Raw genomic sequence first — 22,100 nt, forward strand, 5'->3', positions numbered from 1 at the left:
AGCCCCGGGGATGGGCGGTATATAAATTGAAATATAAAAATAAAAATAAAAATTGTTTTTTTAAAAAACACAAACATTTATTTATTTACTTACTTTATATATACTGTGTCTTTCTCACTAACGGGGACTTACATTGTTCTCCTCATCTCCATTGTATCTTCATAAAAGCCTTGTGAGGTCGGTTAGACCAACAGTGCAATCCTAAGCAAAGTTACTGCAGTCTAACGCCATTGATTTCAATGGGTGTAAACTGGAGTAACTCTTCTTAGAATTGCACTGTAAGAGTGTGTGACTGGCCCAAGGTCACCCAGCAAGTGTGCATGACAGAATAGGAGTTCACACCTAGGTCTCCCAGATCCTAGTCCAACCATGACACCACAGTCACTTTCTACAAGCTACATTTGAAACAAAACAAAACAAAACTAGAAGCTATATTTAAATAATAAAAATTTGTGTTACCTTCCAAACAAGTCTGTATGCAGAAGTCTGGTACCTCAATTGTGGACGAATAGTGTTTCTAAGAGAGTTCAGAAGTCCCTCTTTACCTCCTAAAATATTTTCCATTTGTTTTTCAAACATTCAGATATAAGTACAGGAACCTAAATACACAAGTGACATGAGTATGCAGCTTACAAAGAGATGTCAATTCTTTTGTGGGGCGGGGGTTTCCACATCAGGCAGCAACCTGGCTCTGGCTCTTTGTGAAATTCCTTTCCTTCTCAGAGTTCCTTATTTTTTGATGTTCTGTGAATACACAATTAAAAGGAAGGGGGAGTTATGCTGATTGTTTCCAGCACACACAGCTGAATTAAAAGATCGAATTGCTTTCTCCAAGCTATATTGCCCAATCTAGGAAGAAGAAAACTGGTAATTAAAGAAAAAGTGGTCTCCTTGTTTAGGCCATGTTTCCTTCTGTTAAAATAACATTGTACCATTCCTACTTGCTTTCCTGTCAAAGACTCCATCCAAAGAGTCCAAAATTCTTTCTTTTTCTTTTATTGTCTGAAGAATCTTCAAGCACGAATCATTTGGAATATATCTAAATTTATACCCTAATATTAATTCTGAAGGGTGGTTGAAATTGCCTTGCTGCTCAAATTTTTCGAACTGTAAGGTAGAAGAATTATCATTGAAGTTTAGGAAATTTTGCTTCTTGTTCCTGAGTGAAGGAAACATGGGTAGGCTTGTGTTGGGTTCATCCACAAAGCCCAGTTTAAGATGCTTGTTTTTCTTATGCTTCAGATTGGTACTAGACGATGTGGGAATGGATATTCCCTTTAATGAGGCTATGCTAGACTCCAGCGATACAGAGATGAGAACTGGTAAGACAGCCTTTAATTATCTTTTTGATCCCCTCTCTTTCTTAAGCATTTAATTATTCATTGAGAAGCACATTTTTGTGCTGCTACGATATTGCAGTGTTAGAAGGAAAAGTGTTAACTTTTCTTTATTTAGTAAATTCCCTGATACTCTTGACAAATGATAATCATTTCAAGCACTCCATCCACTTTCTCCAGTGCTTTGGTGTCATCAGGCTGTGAATATACTGAGCTCATGTGATAATTACCTACTCTGCACTTACTTGCTAAATTTGTCTACAGGCTGCATGGGGTTTGCTTCCAATTTAAGATGCACCAGTCAAAACAAAGCAGTTCAGTTTTCTCTGAAAAATTCAGAGCTTAGAAAAGAAGACCTTTCCATTGCCATTTCCACATGTCCTTAAAGGGACAGCCCACTCACCAAACACTGGTGGCTTTTCCCTTTCACTCCACACATCTCCAATTTCAAAATGTTAGCAGGCTGTTTGGCTTCCAATTTTTGGGGCGTCTTTTATGAGAATGCAATTTCCTGCGCTTTCCTGTGTCCTCGAAAAGACGCCGAAAAAACAGAAACTTTGAAATTGAAGACGTGAAGGAGAAAAGCCGCCAGCATTCAGTGAGTGAGCCGTCCCTTTAAGGATGTGTGGAAATGGCCCATGTTAGGCCTCATTCTTCAATCCAGTTACTCCCCACATAAGTGATACCTAGATAAATTTATATGGCCACTACCCTGGCTTCTAGATAGCATGTTAGTATTCCAGGAAAGAGCAGGTTCTTCTGCCATCAGGAATATTCATGTCACAGTAGGGAGCTCCGTCCTTCTAATGTAACCAGGAAACAGCTGAATATCCAACCTATCATACTTCCCCCTCTTCTGAACTAGATTACCCAGCACCTAGAAGTGACCTCTTCATTTGAGAAGGTTCTTTAGCCTGCAAGGGTTGTGACTTTGCTACTGTAATGGTCTGTCTCTTACTGTGTGTGTGTTATGTGTGTTTATAGGCCCAGGTCATAAATTCTATGGTGTCAGTATGCATAGGACTTTTCTTCCATCATGGATGTAATGCTATATTCAACACAAATACATAATTATGTAGGCACTCATTCTCTGACTCTTCCCTCATAAAGGGTGGGAGCAGGAGCAGATTATATCAAAATGGAGGCTATTGTAATCAAACAACCTTTCCTAGGAACATTCAGCAGGGGCCATCAGTGTTAAAAGGACAAAAACGTGCCCTGTTCTCTCATGCTTTTATAGTGTTTAATATTCCTATTTCTTCGTTCTAGCTGAAGTTTTTCTTTTGTACTGCTTGCTAATTTTTATTTTCTGCTTGGTTTTAGTTTTGTTTATTTAAAACAGAGGGTTTTTTAATCTTTTCACTTATTTAGAACCTCCCAATTCTCTAGATCTAAATGGCTCCCATCCCAGAAGAATAAAGCTTACAGCTCCAAATATCAGTCTCTCATTGGACCAGAGTGAAGGATCTGTCCTTTCTGATGATAACCTGGACACTCCTGATGAAATTGACATCAATGTAGATGATCTTGATACACCAGATGAAGCAGACTCTTTTGAATATGCAGCACATGGTAATGAATTAATTGGAGAAGATGCATGAAGTAAAGAAACACGTTTCTGGTATCATTTTTATGGAAGCCTTGTGTGGGAAAAAGCTGTTCTTAATTAAGGGGTCCAGCTGTCCATTCAGCTTTGTGTTCAGCATCTTCCATCATGGATGTAATGCTATTCATTTAGAATATTTCTATGCCTTTTCAGAGTCCTGCTTCAGGCAGGTTGCAGTTAAAATCATATAACAATGTAAAGCAACAAGCCAGTGGACATATACAGCATAAAAATTATCCATAAAACAGACCACAGACCAGAAGCAGACCATTTTAAAAAGCTGGTAACACCTAATTAATTAAAAGCCTGGATAAAAGATATATTTTGGACTGGTGCCTAAAAGACAGTACAGTAGATGCCTCCTGAACTTCCAGGGAGAGAGCACTCCAAAGGCAAGGTGCTACAACTAGAAATGGCCTGTCTCTAGCCACCAGCAGCCACACCTCTGCAGGCAGGGGCACGGAGACCAGGACTTCAGAGGCAGATATTAACTGATGAGTTGGATATTATAGTAGTGGATGGTTTGTTACCAGTGCAGATTTTTTAACAGATGGGTGATATGATCCCTGTAACCAACCTCTGACAGTAGCCTGGCCACCGTATTTTGGACTAGTTGAAATATCCAGAATATTTTCAAAGGCAGAACCATGCAGAGCACCTTACAGTAATCTAACTGGGATGTGTTCAGAGCATGGATCACAGGAGCCATATCACATTTTTTGAAGAATGGTCATAGCTGATAAAGGGTGCTACATACCATGGAGAAGACCTGAGTCTCCAACTGTGGGGCAGGATCCAGTAGCACCCCCAAGCTACAAACCTGCTCCTTCTGGGGGAGTGCGACCCTTTCCAGGACAGGTTGGCTCCACAGTCCCCGAGCAACTTCTCCATTGACCAACAGTACCTCAGTCTTGTCTGGACTGAGCTTCAGTTTATTGGTCTTCATCCATCCTATTAACTTCCCAAGCACCTGTTCAGGACTTCCACAGACCCACCTGGCTTAGCTGTTAAGGAGAAACAGATCTGGGTGTAATCCACATGTTATTGACGCTTCACTACAAATCCCCAGATGACCTCTCCCAGCAATTTCATGTAGATGTTAAGTAGTGTTCATTCATAGCATCATGGAACTAAAGACAGAACTTACAGTATAATGTAGAATGCAGCAGAGCTTTGACTGTAGTAAAGATTATGGTATCAAGTTTGAGAGTTTTATTGCTGCAGTTTGCTGAACTCTGTTTTAGGAGTTAACTCTTCAAAGTTTAAAATTAATTTCATCCCTATCACAAATGTTTTATCTTCCCACAACTATTAGTAAAATGCGATTGCATATTATTTCTGAGATCAATGCTGTTGTTATCTCAGAAGGCATCTTGACATATCACCTAGCCACCTTGGAAATACTTTACTGATAAACAGCTATAAATATTTTGTATAAATAATAAACTAGTTTAATAATCCTAAAAAGGTCTACTCTAAATCCTACTGAAAGGGCTTACTCCCAAGAAAGTATTTATAAGATTACACTGTTAGTTTACAGCCTTGACAACTTGTAATAATAACAACAAAAACAATCATAACTATGCTTATATATCCTTCTAGACAAATTAATGCTCACTTAGAGCAGTGAACAAAGTCAGTGTTATCATTATTCCCAAAATACAGCTGGGGATTTGGGGCTGAGAGAGTGGCTTACACAAAGGACACCTGCTCAATTCATGGCAGTACTAGGATTTGAACCAGCGGAGTGCCAATTTGCAACCTGACCACTTAACCACTATGCTATAGCATATCTGGTCAGGTAATGGCAGGCTTTCCATCATGAAAACATTGTTTGTTAGCTCATATTTAACTGAGATGTGCTTCTGCCTTGCTGACATGCAGGTGAACAATCCTGGCCTATGTCTCTATTCTCTGGTTAACACCAGCTATGCAGTTTGCTCAAATAGAATGCTGTTGTGAGAACATTTGTCAGTTTATTATATTTTTACCACAGTTTTCATCCATGGTTGCCTTATAATGTGGCTAACAATAATTAAAATTCCACACAATGTGGCACTCCTGGCCGGCGGCACCAAGCACCACGGCCAAGAGACGTGATTTGCCTCGGTGGAGGAGGGAGAGGCAGCGGAGCTGTCTGGGATATCCAGAGATCACAGTGAGGAGTGGAGCTGGAGGCCTTATAAGGCCACTCCACCCCTTGGTGCTGCAGTCACACCTCGTGCTCAAGGAAGAGAAAACTCAGCTGCGTCTTCTCTCTCCCGGTATGAGAAAGCAGCAAGGAGCGTGGAGCTCTCCAGCCAGGTTCGGGAGCATCTTGTAGCGGCGGCGCAACCTTTTTCTGCCATGCCTACCTGCGTGTTGACAAAGACCCTCCTCGGCAGCAGCAGTGATCGCCTGGCTCCACCCAGGCCTGTTTCTCAGGTGGAGGCAGCGATTATCTGCCTGGCCCCGGGCAGCCTGCCTGTCTTTGATGCATCTGACGAAGAGAACTGTGGTTCTCGAAAGCTTACGCTACGGTAAAGTTGGTTAGTCTTAAAGGTGCTACTGGACTCTTTTCTATTTTGCTACTACAGACTAACACAGCTAACTCCTTTGGATCTATGCCTGCCTTTGGGCATGCCTTGGAAGGAGCACAGTAGCACCTGCCTCAGTTTCCTGGCTGCAGCATTGGAAGCGCCTGTGCAAACTGCTGCAATCAGGGCTTCATGCAGCAGTGCGGCAGTGAGGGTTTGTCCAGCCCCAGTTGGGGCTGGCCTCCCAGGCAGGCATGCTTGAGTCTATGCTTCCCAGCTGGGGACTGGGTGGGAACGTGGGAGGCTCAGCAGTTTGGGGCATTTAAGAGGGGGTGGGCCGGCTCTGGGCTGCATGGCTTTGCTGCTGAGGCCTTTCCAGGTTTGCATGTTAACCACTTGCCACTGATAGGAGTGTCTTGTAGGGAACGCAGTTTCTGCCACAGCTCTTTTCAGCCCACCTTTTACAACAGAGCTCTGCCTCAGCCCCATTTGTGCCCCCCTTTGCCTTTTGCCAGTGGGCCCCAGTCTATCTAATTTCAATAGGGGCTTCAGTATTTAGGCAGCCTTTCCTCTCATTGTCCTTGCTGTAAGGCTCTGAGTGGGATATTTGAGGGAGCAGTGCAGCAGATGGAGAAAGAAGTGGCCATCAGGTCCCAGAGAGCTCTGTCAAAGAGGCCAGTTTGGCAGCAGCTGAAGGTAATTGACAAGAAGAATCCAGCTGAGTAGCAGTGACAGTCCAGCCGCTGAAGCTGAAAAGTAAGTCTTCAGGGCCCTATACAGGGTATGCATGGCCATGAGGGCCCTGGGGCCAGGCTGCTGCCTCTGCACCCCCATGCACACCTCAATCTCACCCAAGCAGGCACTTCACAAATGTTGGGTTCTGAATGGCCACAATGGGGACAACTGTCCTTCATGGGACAGCTGCCCAGGAGGGGCTGGTTGGCTGTCTGCAAAGTTTCAACCTCAGATGGGGATGGGTGCAGTGGTGCCTTTGGGCTCCTTCTTTGGATCCCTGTGGTCGGCTTATGGGATGGTCCCCTTTAGGGCCTTTCCATTTGGAGACATGGCTATGCCTTTAGGCGACCGCATAACACCTGCAACTAAGGAAAAGATACTCAAGGGGGAATATGTAGATGTCTTCCTTCTCTTCAGGGAACTGGAGAAGAAAGATAAAGAGGATATTGATGAGCATGATAAGGAGCGGCTTACGCACCATAAGGTGGATAGGTCCTGGGCCAATTGGCTTCCCAGGTTCCTAGTCTACACGGGTGTAATCACTAGCATGCAGCCTTGGCAGGCTGTTTCAGTATCTAGACATCATATACAGGGGGTATTCAGACTTCGCTGGTGCAACTTGGCTGCAATATGATGAAGAATTTCAAATGTGTGCTGCCTTTAACCTTTCCCTGGCTTTGGATCAGGTTCACCAGCACCTTTGGCTGCAGGTGATGTCCCCAGCATGGCCTAGTGCAGGGGACCGCTCTGATAGCGGCCACTTAGTCCAGCGGACTACCACGTCAACTGGTGCTCGTCCTTTAGTTGAGCAGTCTGCCCAGATGCATATACTTTGCTGGGAGTTTGCCTCACAGGGAGTATGTTCCAGGGAGACTTGCAAGTTTCGCTATGCATTCCCAATTTGTGCGGGTCCTCGTGCCTTTACAGCATTTAGGCATCAAGGACATGGCAGACGGCACAGGACAGATGGGGTGGGGGCCACCCAGCAGCAGGCAGGCAAAGGGGCTCTGCCTCAAGACTGATTGGTCTGGTTAATGCATGTTCTGTTGCCTTGTTGTTGAAGGCAGTTACTGTTGTTTGTTTTTTCCTAGGTGGGGTGGTTGGTGGTTGGCGAGGACCAGCGGACATGGAATCTGTGGTCTGTCAAGTCATTCATTTGAGATTAATGGATTTTTGTTGCGGTTACCCTTTCTTTCAGATTTAGAGCCTATGGCTTCTTTGCGATGTGTGCATTAGAAGCAGAGAATTCCTATGGTTACTCCAATGCTTCCCCGCTGGGTGTGTGCAAGAAGCTTGGAACCTGTTTTGTTTTGGGCCCAAGGATTTATGCCAAGGGTGCACATGGAATCCAAGGCTTTCCTCCCTGTGGTGCAGGGAATTTTGTTTTGGTCCCAAAGCTTCCCTGCCGGGTGTGGGCAAGAAGCTTGGGCTCCCGTTTGAGATTTTAATCCAAGGTTTGCTGCCTGTGGTGTGCAAGGAGTTTGGAACTGGGGTGAAGGGCTAGGCGATGGCCATAGAGTTTTCTTTATAGTATTGGGAAAAGGGGCTTGGCTCCCCCATCCGCAAATCAGGGCTGAATTTGCTGACCTGTACTGAGGGGATGGAAGGAACAAAATTTTGGAGGATATGCGGCAAGGGCTCGGTTGGCTTTAAGCCATCTGTAGGGCATGAAGGCCTAACTAGAGGCTTGGCCTTAGTGGTGGCAGGTTAGAAGTTGGGGAAAATGAGCAGACCAGTGACCATCCTTGGCATATCCCCATTGGTGGGGAATTGGGGTCTGTCAGGACTCAGAGCAGCTGGCTCCTTTACAGCCCAGTTGTGAGGATAGACGCCCTGGTGGGGAACCCCTGGACAAGCCAGTACTCCTCCCGCTTTACAGATGGGTGAACCACTTCACCTGGCCAGGCTGGGTCCCAACCATACAATGGATGGCTTGCACACAGGGCAGCAGGTGGATCACTCAGACAGGTCAAGGTGGAGGTCCAGGAGTGACCCCAGGGCCTGACCTGTACTGCTAGTTAGGCCCTTGCCGTGTTGACAGATGTGTTGTGTTATTTTAATAAAGCAGCCCTTTAGTTCCCAATTCTTTTGTCTGCCTCTTCATTCTGAGGGAGGGTGAGGCAAAGGTATAATACGTTGAGGATGCATGGTTGTGTAGATGGCTTCCAGCAACTGCTGACTGTCCAGGTTCTTGGCTCTTTCCTCCAGGTGGCAGATGAAGCCGAAGGTGGACTTGTCTGAATGGCAAAGTTGCCAATCCACAGAAGCAGTCCTTTTGTTGCTGCCAGTCCCTGGCAATTGATGTCATATTCCATATCCAAATTTTTCCTTGGAGATTTTTGTGGATAGAATGCTTTTCACTTAGGAGTTTTGTTCTGGAAATTTGATGTGCATAGACTGATTATAAAATAATTCAAGTTTTCAATAGACAGAGGGTCAGAATAAGCAGATCAAAGATAATAGATTTCTGTTCTTTCAAACTGTTTTGCCTTTTGTCTTTAAAAGACTGATAGGCTGTTGTTTCCATTAGCAAGACTTTAAGGGGGTAGAAAGGTGAAACCCTCTCCTCATTTAATCACCCTGATCCAAATTGGAGTTCTGTGCAGCTGTAGTTTTAAAGATGAATGGAAATCTGAAGTCTCCATCTCATCAAGGTCAACCCTGAGACTTCCTATTTTGGCAGGTATCTAGCATGGTGATCATGCGCAGGACTGTTCTGGAACTGATACATCCCATAGACAGGGCTGTCTGACACACTTACTCAGGCAAACATTTATACAATTGCCCATACCTGCAGGATCAAAAAGAGGTTGACCTTCAGACAGGCCCACCAGACTTGCTCAAAGGAGATTTCTTCCCACTTTCTTTCCTACAAAAGCCAGATAGCAGAGGAGTGTTTTTATATCGTTTGCTTGTTAATATTCTTCATTCATTTTGTTTTCTTTTAGTCTCTGCCCTAGTTTACATTATTCCTGCAAAATGCCAATGTTTCTGTATTTGCAGCCAAACATGTGCTTAAGTGTTTTATTGGATCATGGCCCACATTTTGTATTATCAGGGTATTCAGTAAATCTCCAGAAGGGTACAAATTAGTCTAATAGAATATGAAAGGCAATGAATCATTCACTCTGTCGATATCGGCTACCATAAATCTGCTGAACTTGGTGTGACTCTCAAATGAACAGGAGCTGTTGGCTGTACTTAGGCTGTAGAACGCTTTCCTGGGAGTAAGCATCACTGAATAAAATGGACCTTATTTCTGATTAAACCTGTTTAGGATTGCTCCCTGAAATAAAAAATATTAAACCAGTAAATATATTTACAGTGCAATCCTAAGCAGAATTACTCCAGTCTAGAGCCCATTACTGAGTGCTGCTATCTATTTTTATACTATACTATACTGTTTTATATTGTTATCTAAACTGTTTTAATATAATTTATATTGTAAATGTTTTTTTTATTAAACTGTAATCCGCCTTGAGCCTGCTTGTGCAAGGAGGGCAGAATATAAATTGAAAATATAAACAAACAAACAAATACATAAAATCTCTATTTGAAAGGGAAAGACTGTAAATTAATGAAGAAAAGTTGAATTGCTAATATGGTATATTATAAGATGGCAGAAAAAATTCCATTATAATATTTCAAATACAACTTATCCAAATGTCAGTATTCATTAGCTAAGTAGGCATAAGAGTTAATTGATATAATATAAAAAATAGCCATGCTAGCTCCAATCAAAAGCCTTCCTGACTCAGCATTCTGTCTATTTTCAATGACGAAGCAGATGTCACAGAGAAGCCCACAAGCCAGGTGTGTGCAAAAGCAGCTGTGATAAAAATTGATACAAAGCAATCCACATTTTAATTAGCATGAACAATATATGCTGATCTTCCCAATGTGGTTTGACTGAATTGACTCTTTTTCAAAGGTAGTCTTAAAAATTATAATACATATACAGTGCAATCCTAAGAAGAATCACTCAAGTCTAAGCTCATTGAATTCAATGAGCTTAGACTGAAATAACTCTTCTTAGGATTGCACTGATAATGTATTATAATTATATCTAAAAGGAACTTCACTCATACTAAATTTTGATAATATAATATGTGTGTTTTATATTCCCACAAAGATATTCCCACAAAGGCTACCCAAAACTGTAATCTAAATATAATTAATTATTCTAGGCTCCATTTTAAAAGAGGAATGCAGAAAATATTTGCACGCCACCCACTGGTGCTGTGTAGGATACAAATATATAAGCTCAACTTCATTTATTTTGTATATCATCATACTGGATCAACACAGTAAGTACAAATAGATAACCAAATGTTGTGATTCAATAAGGATAGCTCTGCTTTTGTGCTATACGTCCCACCGTGCAAGCATATGGGCCTGTACACATATATAGTAACATCTGACATGCCTAACCACAATCTAAATATTTTATTTTAGTCTCAAAAATATTTGTGTCTGGTTTTGTTGTTTCCTCTGAATTATGCTGGTCTGACTTGAATAGCCCAGGCAAAAAGCTCGATCTTGTCAGATCTCAGAAGTTAAGCAGGATCAGCCTAGGTTAGTAAGACCACCAAAGTAGACTAGGGTTGCTATGTAGAGGCAGGCAATGGCAAACCAGCTCTGTTAGTCCTTTGCCTTGAAAACCCCAGCAGGGGTTGCCGTTAGTCAGCTATGACTTGGCAGCACTCTCCACCACCACCACATAAATTGTGCTACTGGTAATTCAAGGTAAAGACTGCATGCCTGGGGCCCTCATCAGATGATTAGTCTTCCCGTCAAGTGAACCAGAAATAGTCCCCGGTGGTATTTGTCTGCAAAGTAAGTGTAAGAAAGGAGTTCATTCTGCCTGCTGAAATTATTTTTCTACAAAGGTGCACCGGCACTGAAAAATATGAATTTGCTCCCACAACCATTCAAAGACCACCAGACCAACACAAAACAACCACTTTCAATAGTGCCTTCGAAATTCACAAGAAGCAGAGTCAGTATGATTAGTCACAAGCCACATCCATCCCTTGCAGTATCATATTGCAAATGACTATCATGCAACTCTTTCTCCACACCACAAAAAAATCCCCAAGAAGTCTCAGCTACTTTGGGGATAAAGTTGATAGTACTCCTGAGTATTATTATAAAGGAAGTTCTAGAAATGAAAGCAGAAAAACTGAGACGTGTTACAAATGAAGGTTATATATGCTCATACGTAACAACCGGCATTCTATCTGTTCTTGAAAGTGGGAATAAAAACAGGAAAAAAAATCTACAATCTTTCGGAGCAATTTGTTTTGTTGCTTAACTGCTATCAGTTTGCATCCAAATGTTGATTTTTTTTTGTTTCTACTTCAGCAGTAATTATCTGAATTTATCTTATACTCATTTCTCTCTGTTCTGTTTTAGCAATTGACTTGCTTTGTTTTCTCCAATTTAATAGTGTCATAAAGCGTATCTATTGGCAGCTGGTATATATTCCTGAAATACCAGTAAACACCCAGGGCCTTTTTGCATGTTGACTGAACACATAGAGAGTGCGAGCAGGCCCAAGGATGCTGACTCTACCCCTCGCCTCTTTGAACCACTGACTTGTGAGCACAGGACCGTTGTGCAGAAGAAGTGTCCATGCATAAGCTCCATCTCCATGATCAGGAGGAATGCTTGGAAAACAGTATCCTCAATCACGGGGACAGAACATACACGTGATTACTTCCTCTACACATACGGTCATCATGCCCCAGGGATCTCACAAATTTGGAGGGCAAGTCCAGTACATTTGCGCCCTCTCCCACTCTCTGTGCTTTCGGCCAGTGTATGAAGGGGCCATGTTCAAACAGCTTTCATTCTTCAGTGCTGGTTTGGGTTTTGTTAATGCAAAAGAATTGTATGTTACTGTTTTAGGAATCTGTTGTCACCCTGAACTCTTGTCCATCAAAACCTTCCTCCACTAACACTGGACTACTTACCATAACAATATATGTCATGTTAAAAACAATAGTGTTGGACAATCACTTGCTATGACAAAGGAACAGATTATGTAAGCTGTGCAATGAATATATGCACATAACTCCCAAGAGTTAAAAACATTTACATGCAAAAGAGAAACAAACAGAGTGCCACAGTGGTGATTGCAGAAAAGTGGTAGGAGGACACTACACAGCTATGCACCTTACGCTGACATGCAAAACCCACATTTTTTGCAGCTCAACAGCTGTTCTGACCAGCTGCCTAGAATCTTCCTGCATCATCCTTTTTATAACTGCAAAATGTTAATCACTACATACTCACCAATGTATAGTAAAACATTAAAACGGGTGGAGTACAGATCTGACCATTTTAAAGATGCAGGACTATATTCTGATCTTAATTCAGGTGACAATAATTTGAGAGTACTAGACAGTCTTATAACCAGGGCTTTTTTTCAGCTGGAATGCGGTGGAACGGAGTTCCAGAACCTCTTGAAAATGGTCACATGGCTGGTGGCCCTGCCCCCGATCTCCAGACAGAGGGGAGTTGAGATTGCCCTCCGTGCCATGCGGCGCGGAGGGCAATCTGAACTCCCCTCTCTCTGGAGATCAGGGGGCGGGGCCACCAGCCATGTGACCATTTTCTCCGAGGGCAACCCACTGAGTTCCCCCACCTCTTTTCCCAGAAAAAAGCCCTGCTTATAACCAAAAACACACAGGCATGATTTTGATTCTGATGATGAAAGAAAAGAATTAAAGCAAGGTAACCCTCTGGAGCAACCAATATAAAGTATAACTGACAAGACAGTGATACCTGGCACTTTATTGTTCCAGAAGAACAGCCAGCTGCTAATGATGATTTCCGAGAGGAATCCGAATCAATCCCAGAATACACTGCTGAGGAAGAGCGGGAAGATAACAGGTTATGGAGAACGGTTGTCATTGGAGAACAGGAACAGAGGATTGATATGAAAGCTATCGAGCCATATAAAAAGGTCATCTCTCATGGAGGTAGGGGGAAATCTAAACTGATTTTTAAAATGGAATGGAACAAAACAGCAGTTCCAAAACTGGTGAAATCTATTTTGTATAAATATTTCTGTACTCAAGAAGCCAATCCCAGAACAGTCTCTATTTAAAAGAAAAAGATCTGGATCTAAAGAGTTAGGTGGGGAGTTCCACATGCCCATTGTGCAGTTTGTTTTCTAGACTATTTCAGTAATGTGTTTACTGTTCCATGATTCATTAATTAATTTTGTTCTCTTTATGATATATTCCCATTTGCAGACCAACAATGCTTAGTTCCAAAGGGGAAGGCAGGGCTTAAGAGAGAAATAAATATTGAGGGTTTAAGAGAAATAAATATATATTAAGAGAAATAAAAATACAATATATATTAAGGGTTTAAGAAAAATACATATACAGCGGCATGTATCCTACCACTCCTAGGAAAGTTTGAAGCCTTCCTCCAATTTAGTATATGTGCTGCTGAAGTGAGCAAAGTTTGTCCAAAGTTGAATTAAAAATCTGGGAATGTGTCATTTATTACTGGCTAAGAATTCATCTTGAACCGAAGGCTTTAATTCCCTTGCTGTTAGCTTCTGACCCTTATCATATACGGTGCTCAAAGATAGCTAATAAAATTAAATTGATTGTCCTGGACCCAGAAGCCCTGTTTGACATGGGACTCAACAAAGCAAAAGCTCTAATCACTCAAAGATTAATCGACATAGAGTCCCAAAATGACGAGGCAATATTCACTCTAAGTTATAAGAACTTTAAAAAAGGACTGAGCTATACCATATCCCCATATTTTTCGGATATCACAAACGAGAGATGTAGATGGGCTCTTTCAAGAGCACGATTCAATGCATTTCCCTCTGCAGTTCTATACAGGAGATTCTCTCACCCGCCTTTGCAGCAGCGCTGTTGTCCCTGCTTAAATAAAGTGGTTGAGTCTATTACACATATACTCTTGCACTGCGAATTCTGTCAAGAAGAAAGACTACTTTCCAGATATAAACCATTCCATTATTACATTGACTTTAGCCCTGAAACTCTTCGGATATATCTCTTAGAAGATAGCCAGAAAACTGTATCTTACGCAGCTGCAAAATTTTGTGTATTAGCACTCAGAAAACGGAATTGCTTGACTAAGGAAATGTTAAAAGCTGGAAAGTGAATTAGTGGAGTGAGTGAGTTTATATATATATGATCTTATCTTTTATGTATTAATTCATTTTAAATATTTAAAAACCATCTCTTTTATCTGTATTTAACTTGGCTGGTCTTTTGACCATAATAAATCTATCTGAAGCCTTCCTCCAGCCCACCTCCATCTTAAGTGGAGGAAAGTGCCACATTTTCCTGAGTGGAGTGGTAGTGCCAGTATTCACAGTGCACCACATGTACAATTACTTACGTGGATTGGTGCTCAAGCTATTTCCTGTCATCTGCATGCAAAAGTAGCCAACCTTAGTCTAGCAACCTGAGAACCTTTTAAATGTTCAGCTTTCTTGTATCTGTGCTTGGCAGTTCTTAAAAGTTTGGTCTAACCTTTCATTTGTAATCTTTCGGTTAAGATGATATAGGAGACAATCCATTTGTTCTGGAGCAGACCCACAGACTTTTATAGAACATGGACAATACGGATTGAGGACTAAAACTGTACTAAACACTTCTTCCTGTAGGGGAAGGTTACAATCTGGAAAGGTTAAAATAGTTTTTAAAATATCAAGGAAGTGGGAGTCAATGCAAGATGGTTCTTGTTCTGTTCCTCCCCTATCCGCTTTGTCCATCAAGGCCAGCCACAGTACCTCTTCTTAGTGCTAATCCTTCAACATGGGTGTATGATTGAGTATGTCCAGAGCACAACTGAGTAACCCATTACCACACATCTGGAATTACATGGACAGGCTTTCAGGCAGCTCCGATTTGAATTAATGACCATAACAGACAGCATGAAAAATATATTCTAATAGAAATGCTTTTTGATGTACATGACTAACAAAATGCCACATTGCAAGTAATTATTTGGCATTATATGGAATTACAAATTGGAACTATTAAAGTGGGACTGTGTAATTGTAGAGATACGTCTGCCAGAGTGGACATGCTATGCCAAGTTGAGAACCATTTAGAAGCTAACCTATGACATATGAGAACAGTCACATTGCAAGTCCTTGGGGATTTGCTTATTTAAATAAGCAATGGAAACTCCACACAGCTTTTCAAGATGAAGAAGCTTTTAAAAATCAGCTTTATTCCTTCCCATGTTTTTGTATGATTGACTAACACAATATTTGTAGCTTGGAGGGAAGGCAGCATGGTATAGCCCGATCTCATCAGATCTCAGAAGCTAAACAGGGTCAGTACTTGGATGGGCAATCACCAAGGAAGACTCTGCAGAGGAAGGCAAAGGCAAACCACCTCTTCACTTGCCTTAAAAACCCCTTGCCAGGGTCACCATAAGTTGGTTGTGACTTGATGGCATATGCACACACATGTGTGTACCTTATTTTGTAGACTTCACAAAATAAATATGCCTCAGTGTACAATGTGATTACAGTTAGAAAGGCTGTGTTATTCTTTTGTGTGGTGGCCCTAGCTTGTGGACCCAGTGAAATTATAAAGGTATGCCCTGTTAGGTAATCTAAAACTTGGTCTTTCAGCTAGTTGAGCATCTGAGATGGTTGCAGAGAAGATACATAGATTACAGAATACATCTGAAGGTCCAAACTGATCTATTCCTACATAGGACTTGGGTATGTTCATATTATGATGATGTACTCCTGATACCAAAAGTTTTCAAAATGTGGGAGTACTGGAACTTCAGCATGAATCACAGACACACTAATTTCTATTTATCTTATTATTTTCTATTTCCAGCCCCCTCTTCTTCCCTCTTCCACTGTTTAGCACTGACATGTGACATTTCTGGTTTGCTGTATGTCCTGCGTGTATAGCATATGTGATCTCACAATCACCTTGTTAGGCTGGGAAATAATATTTCTATTTATAAGTGCCAAACTGAGGCAGAAGCTGGTTCATATGTAAAGTAAATACCAAATGGGATGGTTATCATGCAGAAGTGCCAGTTGTGTGTGAAACAGTGACTTCAAGTAGGTAATTGCTACTGCAATTCTCACAACTGCTGTGAGTGGGAATTGGAGCGGTTGTACGGAGTAGAAATTGGAGCAGTTGTGTCTTCACTACCCACATGAGTAAAGTGGTTCACAAAAATGGTGCATATCTCTCTGTGAGCCCTGCAACAGCCTTACAGGACCGAGGGGCAATCACTTGGAGATTGTGAGTGAATGATCTCTGATGTTGTTTGGGACTAGGATGGGCATGGCAGAAGAGTAGGCAGCCAGATCTTCCACAGTTAAGACCAGCTCTTTATGCAGTGATCTTCTTTGCTCAATCCAAAAATACAACCATGTTCGGTGTTGCTAATAGAAGAGTTTTCTGGATGGGAGGATCTAAGACAAATCAGAAGTCCTACTTGCTTTCTCTTCTAGTTGAGGAAGCTCACACGGGCAAATCTGGAAAGCTTCTGCTACATAATCACCTTAGATCAGATAGGAGGACATTATGGGATACTCAAGATGATCTACTGGTTTTAGTCAGACTGCTATGTGATTTCATGCCAAAGAAATCTCTGGGCACACACATCTGTAGACAAGAATTCAGTTTAGAGCTTGAACTAGCAGTTTGTATCCAATTCTTCACACAAAAAGAGACCATGATTCTGTGACTTTTCTTTCCCTCTACAAAAAAATTATCAAAAATTATGATAATCTAGCACTAGTCCATTAGGAAAAAATATTTTTTTAAAAACACTACTATTAATATATTTATTTCTTAAAGAGTAACCAGACTGCCAGAAATCACTGTACTTTTGTATTCCCTGGAACTCTGGATCAAAATGTTTAGTACTCCCAAAAAAGAAGAGGGGATGTTTCAGAGCCCCAATTCTGCAATTTGTAGTCTTCTTTCTCCATTTCAAGAAGGCTGCACCTTTTAGGCTTTTTCCATCAGACCATTAAAATGTTGTTCTTTTCCTACCTACTGTGTGATATTTGGAATATACATGATCTAAGTATGGCAATCTGGGATATGCTCCCTCTCTTAACATTGTATATATGCATCATACGTCTGGCCTGCCAGGTTCTATTCTGGTTTGACTTCTTAAGAATCTTCTGCGTGACACAAATGTATTTTTGTTTGCTCTGCAGGATACTATGGCGATGGTCTAAATGCCATTATTGTATTTGCTGCATGTTTTCTACCAGACAGCAACCGAGATGATTACAACCATGTCATGGAAAACCTTTTCTTGTGAGTGAACAATGTGGCAAAGTCCCATTTGGGTTAATCTCTGAAACTGTGTACCAATAGATAACTGATGTTTACTTAAGACATGAATTGAGAGTATAAAAGTGAGGAGACAGGATGGGCTACATGCCTCAGGAATGTATTTAATACAGCTTAGTGAAGCTGATAATTCATGACTATATGAAAAAAAATACAGGGCCTCTTGGTTAGGTTCTGCTTATGTATTTCGATCCTCCAGGAAGTTCAGAGTCACACACACAGTTCTTCATCCTGACTCCCACTGCAGAAACACACGGATCATGGCCGCCATAGTCACAGGCATACTCTCAATTACAATCTACACACCAGGCAGCCCAACAGACACAAAATGAAGGCCCCCTCCCCACAAAAAAAACCAGCACTCCCTGAGTAGACTGACCAGCCACTCTCCATTAGTTTCTATTCTGGAAAAAATGATTTCTACTGCAGAAACAAATGGATCATTGCTCCTCAGGGTCCAATCTCCCTGAAACTTGGGGGGGGGGTCTTTAGAGGATAGTTAGGAATAGGTCCCCTGAAAATTTGGTGGATTTTGCTTGCAAAATGCCACCCCCAGACCCCTAGATAGCTCTCTTAGTTTTCTCCGTAGAGAATAATGGCAATTGGTCGTGGCTAGGGGCACCTTCCTTGGGGGGCCATATAGTGGCCCTCCGGGGTCCAATCTTCATGAAACTTGGGGAATCTTTAGAGGACAGTCAGGAGTATGTCTCCAGAAAATTTTGAAGATTTCCTTTGAAAAATGCCACCCACATCCCCCTGGATAGTCCCCATAGTTTTCCCCATAGGGAATAATTGAGATTAGAGGTAGCTGGAGGCATCTTCTTTGGGTGGGCCATAAAATTGCCTCCTAAAGTTCAATATTCATGAAACTTGAGGGGTCATTAGAGGACAGTTAGGAGTAGGTCCCCAGCAAATTTGGTAAAATTTGGTTTAAAGATGGCCCCCATGGCCTCAAAAGCCCCAAATTGTGTTTCCCATTAGAAACAATGGTTGAATTTTGCTGAATGCAGAAAGAGAAGGTGCATCATGGGATACCATCCCTCATCTCGCCCACGCTGACCAAAATTGGCACTCTGCACTGGCAACTCTCTGGTTATGACCATGGACACACTCAAATGCAGTTACACAAAGTTAAAGGACACATGCGTGGACTGAAGTTACAGGATACGTGCTCAGCTTGGGGAAAAGTTGACACTGGGAGGTTGGAGCACAAGTACTTCTAATCACTCGCACAAACTCATGTAAGTCATCTTGTTTAGCTTATCTCTAAAATACACTGGTTTGTAGGAGGGTCACATCTTACTTTGAACTTTCTCCATGTTGTTTGAATCACAATGTTGTAGTACAATGTTGAATGTTGTTTCACTCTAGTACAAGGTACCACTGAACACCAGCATGGACTCAGACCATGAGTTACTCTGGGGACATACAGATTCAATATACATTATATTTTGTCCAAATAGTTCCAATTAAATATAATTTTCAGTAACAGTATATGAAAATGAGCAATCTGGGTTTTATTCCTACGTGGGGAGCCACAAGGTCTTGTGGGGGGAATCTCATTTTCCCCTCCCCTACCAAGTCTTCATTCCTTTCCCTGCCCCCCATAGCCTGTCCCCTTCCCTGCTTCCTTCTCTCCTTCTCACCCACCTTTGTCAGCCCCCAGTCTTCTCCTCCCCTTCACCTCCTCAAAGAACAAAGGTTATAATCAACCAGTGTTCCCAATGTTCACTTCCTTACTTGCTTGGCCATGAAGGCAGGCCTAGGCAGTTATATTTCCCTGTGGCATTCTAACTCACCTGCTTTGAAGAATAAAATAGCAAGGTCCTCCTGGCTAAAAATCATATACTCCTTGTCCTTGAATGCCACCATTCTAATCTTTGAGACAACGAAGTGTTGTTGACTTTATTCAGTGCCATATGTGCCTCTTAATATATGGTTGCATTGGCAGTTGTATTTGCTGAGCCCTATTGGTTATCAGTTAAGCATCTGCTATCTCTATTTATTTATTAGATATGATTTATCATTAAATACTGTATTATTTTGAGCACATGAACGTTTTTGACTCAATTTCTCATTTCCTCCGCTTCTTAATTGCTGCCTTATCCTCTCTTTCTGATCAGATACGTGATAAGCACCTTGGAGCTCATGGTTGCTGAAGACTATATGATTGTCTACTTGAACGGAGCAACACCAAGGAGAAAGATGCCAGGACTGGGGTGGATGAAAAGATGTTACCAGATGATTGACAGGCGGTATGGACCACAGCGTTCTTTCTAACTTTTGTTTTTGTGGGCCTACCTATAGTTTTAAATAATCCTGTAACTCCAGCTTTTCTTAACTGGTTATTAGGTGCAGAATTCAGCTTTTGATTCTCTACAAAAAGCTGCATCGTGCATGGCAATGGATACTAATGACTGATAGTTATGTGCCAGTTTTTCTTGGGTAATATATTTCATTTTGAAGGCTTAGATGTGTTTGTTTTTAAATACAGGTTAAGGAAGAATTTGAAATCCTTCATAATTGTTCACCCCTCTTGGTTTATCAGGACAATCCTAGCAGTAACACGACCTTTTATAAGGTAACTAATACTTTAGAATTTTCAAAAGTTTCAGGTTTGTGTATGGTCAGAAATACTTAATCTAAATAAGTGTCTTTGGTGGGATGAAAAGGAAATGGATAATCTGTTACAGAATAACTTTTGGAAAGCTGCCAATAGGGAACTCATCTAATATGTTCTACTAAAATTATAGGTACAAAGAAGGTATTCCTGTGGGATGAGAACTACTGCGGTGTAGAGGTGAACAAAGTGAGCTACGACACACAGCTACGACAAGTGTCCAAATCTCATATTTGGCTCATCATTATCTTATATACCTCTTTGTGCCAAAAAACTCCTCTGCCATTAGCAAAACAGAATCATAGGATCAAACCCAATGTCTTTCATATTATTGAATTGATTATCCTTCAGTAATTAAATAATTAATTATGGTACATTTGTGTTTCAGTTCAAAATTCAGCAGTAAGATACAATACGTCAGCACCTTGGCAGAGCTCAGTGAACTAATTCCTATGGAATTCATAAATATTCCAGAAAGTATTGCCAAGTAAGTAAAGAACAGTCAGAGAGTGAAGATTCTTGTATCTTCAGACAGGCCTGTTTTGTTTCTCCAAACCAGATTTCTATACTTCATTATCTTTTTCTTATAGCTAGAATATGTAAGCTTAATAATATAAACAAAAGTTTAAAAGTCCTGAATGCTTTTGTTGTAAATAAGGGAACTATTTTATGTATTTATTAAGAGCAAGATTGAAAAAATCAGTTTTCATTGTTTCCTCAGAATAACATCTTTTATATCCCATTAACATCACTGGAAAATAGAATGTATTTGAACAAACAAATACATCAACATTTTAAACTTTGATTTAAATTGATGGAGTCCAATTGAAATAAATGGGGTTAGCTTCTGGTGAGTTCTGATAGCTTTCCTGAACTGGATTTAGTATTACATTGTAAGTAGTATGTCATCATGAATTTACTCTGAACTTCATTTGTTTTCAGTTGATTGAATCTAACATCTGGGTTTTTGGATTATAGAATGAATTTTCAAATTCATTGAGCAGGCAAAGTGTATTTTGCCTCTGGAGCACTTTGATGTATAGTAGCAATATAGGAAGAAACAAAATATACATAATTTTCTATTTGCTGTCTTGGGACAAAACCACTTCTTTTAATAGAGTTCAAGTTTTCATGAACTTGGATTCCGTAGAAATCTCCACTAATGAAAGGCTCTACTAAGGTACATCCTCATTGGTATTCCGGCTGAAGTCAAAGTATGCTGGAAATGCACATATTGACCAAAAATGATGCATCAAAATATTCCACATTCTAAAATAGGCTTTCATTTCCAAGGACACTGATGCCTGTTTCTAAAAAGATGAAGCTCTTTGAGACTATTTGGCATATCGTTAGACCAGTTTATGGATTAATTTCTAATAGTAGCAATCCCATGGCCTTGATCTAGTTTTAGTTGGGTAGTAGTGGCTCCGGATGTAGAATGTATCTCTTTATGTGGATGTGCCCCCCATCCTCATCAAAAGAAACACTGGGATAGTTTAGTGGGTCTAGATGGATATCATCGCGTGGATGTACATTCACATCAATAGTACATACATCTTTCTTACTGCCTTCAGCTGCATTTCTCTATCCCTGGCTAAAATAATCCAGCACAGGGAACAAAAATCATGCTTAGAAGATGGAAGACCTACCACAGAAGAACGGATGCAAAGGGCACTCCATGTTGTGGTCTTGCTAATGCAGATTGTCTGCCATAATTCTGTTTTTAGCTACCTAGCACTGAGAAAAGGTCTCTAGGGGGTTACTGTCACATAGAGGTGTTACAATGGGGATAACATAAGCAATTGTTTGTAATTTTGTTCTTTGTATGCTTTTATTTTAAAAGGTTTGATGAAGACAGGTGTTTTCAGAGACGAGCAAGGTAATGCTCTTGCTCTGCTTCAGCTTGTGCTGATGTTTATTACGAAGTTGAGATAT

The 22,100-nt window shown here is 41.1% G+C and overlaps 1 protein-coding gene across 1 annotated transcript in view; it reads left to right on the forward strand.

The window, feature by feature from the left end:
- PRUNE2 (prune homolog 2 with BCH domain) overlaps positions 1-22,100 on the forward strand; it is a 180,085-nt gene that overhangs the window by 147,558 nt on the left and 10,427 nt on the right. Inside the window, exons 10-17 of the mRNA XM_054987592.1 lie at positions 1,243-1,322; positions 2,709-2,909; positions 13,004-13,180; positions 17,407-17,509; positions 19,669-19,800; positions 20,040-20,126; positions 20,554-20,652; positions 22,009-22,044. Of these exons, the coding sequence (XP_054843567.1) occupies positions 1,243-1,322; positions 2,709-2,909; positions 13,004-13,180; positions 17,407-17,509; positions 19,669-19,800; positions 20,040-20,126; positions 20,554-20,652; positions 22,009-22,044 (915 nt within the window). The remainder of the gene's footprint in view (positions 1-1,242; positions 1,323-2,708; positions 2,910-13,003; positions 13,181-17,406; positions 17,510-19,668; positions 19,801-20,039; positions 20,127-20,553; positions 20,653-22,008; positions 22,045-22,100) is intronic.

This window comes from Eublepharis macularius, chromosome 8, assembly GCF_028583425.1.
Source record: "Eublepharis macularius isolate TG4126 chromosome 8, MPM_Emac_v1.0, whole genome shotgun sequence".
Classification (NCBI taxonomy): domain Eukaryota; kingdom Metazoa; phylum Chordata; class Lepidosauria; order Squamata; family Eublepharidae; genus Eublepharis; species Eublepharis macularius.